The 8,614-nt window shown below is 34.5% G+C and overlaps 1 protein-coding gene across 6 annotated transcripts in view; it reads left to right on the top strand.

The window, feature by feature from the left end:
• The first annotated feature begins 1,038 nt into the window (after nt 1-1,038).
• Nucleotides 1,039-8,614, top strand: part of LOC134236700 (dystonin-like) — a 44,208-nt gene continuing 36,632 nt past the window's right edge. For 3 of the 6 annotated variants that reach the window (XM_062718877.1, XM_062718879.1, XM_062718873.1), the window contains exon 1: nt 8,166-8,340. In XM_062718877.1, the coding sequence (XP_062574861.1) occupies nt 8,278-8,340 (63 nt within the window). In that variant the 5' untranslated portion in view covers nt 8,166-8,277. Of the gene's footprint in view, nt 1,164-3,804; nt 3,948-8,164; nt 8,341-8,614 lie in introns of those variants that run through there. The other 3 variants (XM_062718874.1, XM_062718875.1, XM_062718878.1) reach the window with 3 other exon arrangements.

Genomic DNA, 8,614 nt, shown 5'->3' with positions numbered 1-8,614 from the left:
ATGTTGGGTCACATCATCAGTTGTCTGTCTGTAGCTGTTTTCTGGCATTTTTCTTCTTTTTATGAATGAATCAGTTGTGGAATAGGCTTTGGAGATATTTATGTGTGTCTTTGCTGTATGAGAGTGTGAGAGAAAGTAAGGAGCATTGATTGCTTTTCATGATCTTACATTTGTGGGTGTGAAGATTAATGGTGCAAAAGGTTTCAACTGTTCATTTTTTTTCATTTTCTCTCTAACAAAACCAAGTTGACATTTCCTGGCTTTTTTCCTTCATCCAAGCAGCCACACATTTTCTTGCATAAAACAGTTTGTGTTGTATTTAAGAAATTTTATCAAAACATTAAAATGAGACGTATTTTCCAAACATTGTCGTGCAATTTACTTTGGTTTAATTACAAAATATGTAAATTATGTATATTTTTATACTCTTTTTCTTCAAGCTTTGTTTTTATCAATTAATGCTTATGTGATAGGACGTGTGGGGATAATTCTTAGGGTGTTTTTATATCATTGATGTATGTGTAGAATCTGAGAGTGTGGTGTCAGTGGGCACGTTGCTTCTGTGTATAAAATTGTTATTGGTATTTCACTGAGCCGTTGTGTTGTCCTGTCTGTGAGAGATCCAGTTTTTTTTTTTTTTTTAGAATTTATGACAATGGTCATTGAGTTTATATACAGGACATCAGAGCGGCTTCTCCAATGAGAGTTTAAACTGTAGATAATATGTTTAAAGTATCTGTTAAATAAAACTATGAATTCAGAGATGAGTTTTTGTTTGAATGTTGACAGGCACCAAATTTTGAGAGGATTGCTTTTGTTTTTCCATACATGCATTACAGTGGTATGCCACGACTGTCCGCATCGTTACATAGTCTGGAATGCATATATAGAATCTGTGTTTAAAGAAACCTACAAATTTCAACAAATTATTTTCATGAAAAATGTAGTCTGTAAAAAGGATGTGTAAGTTGCTTCAGTTCAGGTTTTGAGACGTTCCCCGGCTTTCAGGTAGTGAGAGCGTCACGCTTGAGATTCCTGGGGGCGCTTAATCAACAGGTAAATGTAATGTCCAGCCAAGTGACACATCGACTCATTTCGGTATAAGGATTTAATTCAGTGTCATTATATTTGTACTGTGCTGGAATTAATTACTGGGTTTAAAGGTAGGCATTTAATGTACTTCTATCTCAAAAAATTAACAGCAAAAAAATAAAGTTTAATATTTTCTATAGAATAAGAAGGGAACACAAGTACCTTTTAGAAAGTTTATGGGTTTAATATTGGTGGGGTTGTATACATGAGAATGGCCTTGTAGAAAATCATCTTTGTTTAAGATAAGCTGTTATGGTTTTATTAACAATCCTGAACTTACGAGTATGGTCTACTGTTTGTTTACTAGGGCCGGTATATTTATACAACGAGAGATAAACCAAAGTTTTCTTCTTCACTTGCACAAATGCAACGGAGGATCATCTCCATTAATTTTTTTCTTACCGCGTCCACCTTCTTGGGGGAAATTTCAGTAAATGTCTAGTGCATGGAGTGTAAAAAATACTTGGCACTGACACATGAATTAGAAGACTGGTTATCTGTAAAGTCAGCAGGTTGTCGTTAGTCATTTTGTGTTGTCACCTGCACGGACCACTCCGTGTAGACCCAGCACCTTGTTATTTCATTACTACAGGCTTACACCCTGCGACACAAACGCATACATAACTCAGCATGGCCTCAGGTACCAAAGCCAGAAAACTAAACATTTTTCTATAGTTTATCACCAAAGCTTGCTTTTTACAAAAGATACGTTTGTCTGACCTCATACAACCTAAAAACTAAACACGACGATTATAGGATTAGTATCTTAACTTAAAATGGGACTTTAATGAAGTCGTGGGTTGGGGCCAAGCTTTCTCATGGCTCGGTCGTTGGGCTGGACCTTATAATGGCCTAACTGATTCCGACAGCAGATTACACTTGAGGGATGTCCACCTGACGGGCTGATTATCTTCATTTTTATAAGATTATTAATTTATTATCATGGTGTAAATTTTGTATTTACTAGATTTAGGTAAATGCAAAATTTACAACATGATAACTAAAAAACATGATATTAGCTCTTACTTTTTTGTCAGAATGTTATTTACAACGATAATTAGAATTTTGAATAACCTTTTAGGGAAATACTTGCATGCACTCTTGTTTTTATTACATGGTCAAACAATTAATGGTTGTTTTGGCTTTCTGATTTGTCTGGTTAGGGACATTCCACTGTTTCAAAATGAATGACTGGCATTAATATTTAATTTATTGTAATGTGTGTCAGTGCTGCATAAATATTTATAAATTTCATTGATGTGTTGGCACAGATATGCTTGGAATGACAATTTTTTATAACCAGTTTTATTTTTTCCATGCTATAGATGACAGTTTCAGTAAATCTTAAACCATTGCATGGAAATTATTTCGAATTTTTTCTTTCAAATACAGAAATGTTAGACTGAACTCTGGCAAGTCTGACTGAATGGTAAATGATAATTGAATTTCAAAATGGCCCCTTCATGTATTACACTTTTAATTGAGACCCATTTGCTCGATCTTTTTAATTGCTTTCGGTACGGTGATCAAGCTATTCATTCTCTTCATTTACAAACCATTTTATAAAGGAACTGAGTAACATTGTGGACTACAAATTATACCCCTTTTGCTATTGATCAAAAATAGTCAAACACGAACCCCCAACTGAGCAACAAATGATAGAACCAGTGGGGTACTCTGTTTTCCTCCGAAAATCTGAAATATTGCAGCTTTGATCTTTCTTTATTTCCTTTTGGGAGAAATTGAATAGCAATATTTCTGTCCAATTTTAATAGGCATTCTATATTTAGCGACAGGTAGTACCAGTTTTTCCCCACATGGTTTTTTTTTATTTCACTTTCAGATCTTGTTTGCTTTCATTACCACGATGACTTTCAAAAAATCCAACTTTATGTAACACAACACTTTTGATTATTCCGATTTTATGCTTTCCAGTTGTTTGAAAGTTTTCAACAGTAACATCTTTTGCATAAAATTCTATCGGTGAACTTAACTTGACAAGCACAAAGAGTGAATATATTTGATCATTGCCTGATGAATGCTCTTGAAGGCTGAATTTCTGTGTCTATGGATGACGTACCCACTAGATTAAAAAACACATACAACTTTGTCCATTAATTAATTACCTGATGAACTCCCCCGACAGATAGAGCTCTAATTGAATCAGCTATCTCGTATCGATGATCAAAAAGTCCCCGTGCTGGAACCAACACTAAGAACAATAGTTTCTATACGCAGCATGTCGAATTAAATCATAAAACACAAAAAATATTTGATGCCCATTTCCATACCGCGGCCTGCCGAGGAACAAGATAGTGTACACCCTTATATGAAACCAGATACATTTGTAAACAAAACTATTCCTATACATTTTTTTGACAAAACTGTTCTGTTGCAGTTCTTTAAACTAGGTCGTTTTTGGAATTCGATGCTGTGCAAATAAGTCACTGGAAATAAGGACATTCTTTATTTTGAAGCCAATGAAAAGACCTAAGAATTCCATCGTTTATTAAGCAATCATTTAGGGTGATAAATGTCTTGGATGGTGATAAAGAAACCTAAACCAAACGTTCAATTGTGTCGACTATCGTTGCTTATAGAGCCAGATGAAAAGAGGCGAATAACGAAATATTGCAGGAAGGATTAGATCAAGTACGGATTTAATAGGCTTTTTGTCCAGGTATTCTATAAGGAGGACTTATACTTACCAATATACCGAGCTCAGGTATATACATATGTATATACATAAAGTGTAGCGTGAAAGTTCACGCATTCTGTAGTTCCTTCTAATTAAGTTGTTCATGACCCGCTGGAATGATATGACCCCTCTGGATTGAGAAACTCATTAAACACAGGTAATTCAATCTTTATTTTGTACTTATTTATCGTCATTTCCAATACTGGTTCTACATGTGTTTATTGTCAACATTGTAAAAGTTGACAATACCATACTATTGAATCTACCAATATTCATCCCAGTGATCTGCAGTTGTTCCAACTATTACTTCTGTACTGTAGGCATATTAGGTGTAAAAATGTCATTAATTACTTTGCATGCCAGACTATTTATGGAAGCTTTTTAAAAATACATAGAAAATAAAACATTTCACGGATGACAATGCTGATGTTTAAGATGATTCATAGTTCTGTCTCTGTGTGTCAGGTAGCAATGATCAAAATTGTACAGAGGCTGGCAATGTCAGGAAGGACACAAAAGTTCCCTATCAACATACTTCAGTTGTTATTATCCAGGACTGTATCTTGATTGCAGTCTGTAAAATGTTTGTCCATCCAAATAATGCCTCGCCTTATCAAGACTGTGCAGGTGCGAGACATTTTGGCTTCGGTTCTCGTGTCCTGTGGAATGTTTGATACAAGTGACACCCTTACATGACGACCCTAGTACAAGTGATTGATTCTTGTAGACATTTGATGATTATTGTTGTCTGATCACATGAAATCGATCTATACATGAATTATGACGGATCACAACACGAAAAACAAACCCCTGTACAGTATTACTAATTTGGGAGTTGACTTCATTTTTACAGTACTTGGTGCTTTTATGGTCAGTTTAACCAGCGGGCTGCAATAGAAATTGTTCTTTTTGGTTGAAAATGATGGTCTGCTGGTGGTCTTCTTTAGCCATGTTGGTTAACGTTTTTTTTTCTCTCCAAACTTTTCATTACATGCAAATGTTTTCTCTACACTCAATATCAGAAGCCATCAAAACCAGTTTGCAAAATTGAATGCCCAGTTTTTCTAACCGCATTACCCCTGTCTTTTGATAAAGTAATCATGCGTGCAATATATAAATCTAAAACCATTCATAAAACGATTTGAATTTTTGATAAACTGTCATTGAAAAGACGAAACAGTGTTAAAAAACATTTATCTATTAGATTGGTATGTGGGTATTATACGGAACATAATCCGCCCTAAAAACCCTTTCCAGCAAACCAGCAAACTCCTTATATCAATGTAATACTTCTCAAAGCAAATTTTGGTCAAGATTTAATCATAAATGTTTGGACATCTATTTCCCCGCCATTTTCTATACAAACAGTGTATTAAAAGGTTATTTATCGTTGACTAATACACATGTTCAACAGACGAAGTCGATGCCCTTCCCTCTAGGCCTTTGCATGAATGACAAAAATCAAAAATATGATTAAATCATTCTGGTAGACTTCAACTTTGAGAAAAGATTAATACTTCTCTTCCATTTAAATAATATTTAACCTTAAGATCTCTGATGCATTCCGTGCAAAACTATAAACAGGTAACATACAGAGCATGGATTATAAACATGTGTTTCAACATTGCAGTTTTTTCCTTAATCATTCTTGAAGTTTCTCATGAGCCAAACATTTCAATACATCTGCACCACATCAAGGCATGCTACTCACCGATAAGTTGATGTTACAGGCATCTCAACAACCTCGTTTTTAAAGTCGACATTCTTTGATCGTTATACGAGTATAATGACCTTTTTAGCAGATGCATGTATTTATAAACGATTAATGGGTCGTATTTTTGGTGACTTCTTTTATACCAATTGTCAGGCCTTTGTTTTTCTACTGAATTTGACTACGGGAAGTTCTGTTTTCCCGATCAATATACAAGGCTTAAAAGGTGATACCGGTCAACAGGGGATGCTTTCTTCTCCTTGGTACCTGACCCACCTCTGGAATTTCCAAGGCTCCGTAGTCTTTGCCCTCTTCACATATTTGTTTTGTTCATGGATTTTTTTCAAGATCGATCACTTCTCTCTACCTTCACATTCTGCGAACCAGCAATAGTATGTAACGCTCAACTTAGACATTTTGTTTGGTAAATGTCGAGTTGCAAATATACTAAAAACAGATTCATGTCAAAAGTCAAGCCTGACCACCATTATATTATAGGGTACATGTGAATATATATATTATCACCATTTATACAACCGTGCTCAGATTCAGGTTCGAGAATAGGTTAGATGCTTCTATTTTCACGTTAGTTAAGTCTTGTTGTATACTTTGTAATGTTTATTCTTCATGAATATAAATAATGAATCTCAAGTGAAGACAGTTTAGGAAAGAGAATGTAACAAATGGGGTGTTCTATTCTGAAAGTACTCTCTAGTACTTACTTTGTAACATGAGACTGGCTTCGATTTCAGAGGACTGGTTGTCCATCCAATCTACAGCAATTGCAAGCTGTCTGTTCATAAGTACAACAAATATAATCTATTTTTATTTCTTTCCCCCTTTGACCATTATATTAACACCTATTCAATGTCACCCATTGCAAGACACCGGGACGCCTTGTATTTTGGAATTGCAAACCACAATGGCATTTGGTTCCTTGCATTTCCTATAAGTGTCAGACATATACGTGTCTGTTGAGTGTTGTGGAAATACCAGTATATATCTTGAACGAGTTGCATACATGTTTAGTCACTAGTCCAAATTGAAAGACAATCTTTTTACTTTCCTTACAAACAGCAATTGCTTGAGATGTTCTTCCTTCTACATTATCATTTACATAAATGTATGTGAAATATAAGAGGACATGCTTTGCGTACTTTTAATTTGAAAAAAAATAATGTACAAGTGAGAAAATGTGACATACAGAAGTATGGATGCAGAGGTTCTATATATTATGATAGTGCCATTTAATCCATTAAATATCATTTAACAAACACCGGAAGTTGTATTTTCATGGGTGATATATTATATTCACATTAGTTTCACCAAGAATACAAAAACGCAATTATTCTGTAAAAAAAAGTATCGTTTAAAAGATTATCTTTTAGAGAACGTTTTCATTTTTGCTGGAGGGTCCTAAATAATGAAGATACGAGGGTATCAATTGACCGTGTCGAGAGTGGGCTCTATCTCCCTATATTTATTTCACAAGATCTTTATGAAAAAAAGACGACATAATGAGACAATAAAATTTCCATATATTGCCCGGAGGTCGACCAGATGAAACCGCTGTTGTTTTTTTATACTGTCAAGGAATACCTGTGATATTGTTTGTTATATATGTTTACGGGTTTTATTACATATTTGTAGGATCATAATTTTTCCCTTTTTATTCTTTCGTTAATATCACGGTCCTAGTTTGTATCAAATTTTAGCCACGAAAGAAGCAGTCCACGAAGCCAAGAACATTGCTGACAAAAGCTTTTATAAGTGAAAAGGACACAGGGTTTTATAAATCTTAACATCAACTGCCCCAAGTGTGAATGTTCATTATGCCAAAGAATTTACACAGTTGCGGCAACTTGTCAATTTAGGGTGTCCTATTCATGTTGTTTTTGTTCACCTCTGAATAAGTTTTTGTACAATATGGGTATATCATCGCTTGTTATTATTCCTCATTTGTTTAGAAAACAAACACAACTTAAGATACTTGATAGAAGGTAGTTTATTCATCCTTAGTTGACATTTCACAAAGTTAGAACCGTGACCATTTTCCAGTATAATTTAAAGCAAAGAAAAAATGCTTCAGAAAAACACAATCTAGAGACAAAAACATACAAGCTATTGTTAATCTAATCATCTAAATATTCAATACCTCCATTCAAGTCAATTTTAGCATACTTGTTAGGTAATAAAGTATGCAAGTCCACATTTCTTAATTTAAATTAAGTGAGTGTAAAGTTCGTTGACATAAGTCTGATACAGACACGTGACCCTGACATCTTTGACCTACCTGTAAGTCCTTATCACTGACCGCTTACGTATGCTTGTCACCAGGCCGCTGGATCCGCCTTGTAGTTATCAGAGAAGATGATAAACATAGAAATGACAACTCCCAATATTGTCTCATCATGTACACGGAAGCTTTTATCTAAATATAGCATCAAATTATTACTCCAGAAATATTTCTTACAATTTAATTTACAGTGTTGATGCACAATTTTCACCAGTGCCATCATTTATACAATATACTCAGAAAAGTAGTCAACAATATATAAAGAAAATTAAATAAAAATTAATTTGTGATATTAATTATCATGAAACTACTGGTGTTACAGGACATATTACAAGTAATTTGTGATACGGAAGCAGGTAATATTCCTTTGATCTATCGCGCATGCGTGTAAATTAACCTGTTTACATTTCTTGTCATTCTAAGATGACTGTGTTGTGAATTTAGCATTATTTCTTTTTTTCGGAACAGATTTTCCCAGTCATGGCGTCCCGCCGGGATCCGGGAGGTACCAAGAAGCTCCTGGAGGTCCTCAAAGAAAAACAGGTAAGATGGTCAAATGAAAAACGACAATTTAGCCTACAGGTGTGTACAACCAGGTGCAAAAACATATCCATTTAAATTGCCGGGTCTATTAATATCTTACCTGTCTTGATACAGGCATGACATGGAGTTCTCTCCGGTGATATTAAGATCCATATTTTTTAATATTGAATAATCCAGGCGTAAAAAATTATATATAAAAAGGAATCTTATTCATTGATATGATTAAGGTTACTACATTGGATATTGAAACGATCCCTATTTTCTTTTTAAAAAG

Source organism: Saccostrea cucullata, unplaced genomic scaffold, assembly GCF_032062105.1.
Source record: "Saccostrea cucullata isolate Sc308-1 unplaced genomic scaffold, CSIRO_AGI_Scuc_v1 ctg122, whole genome shotgun sequence".
Lineage (NCBI taxonomy): Eukaryota > Metazoa > Mollusca > Bivalvia > Ostreida > Ostreidae > Saccostrea > Saccostrea cuccullata.
Note: the sequence above shows the minus strand (reverse complement) of the source record. Positions and strands in the feature narration are given on the sequence as shown.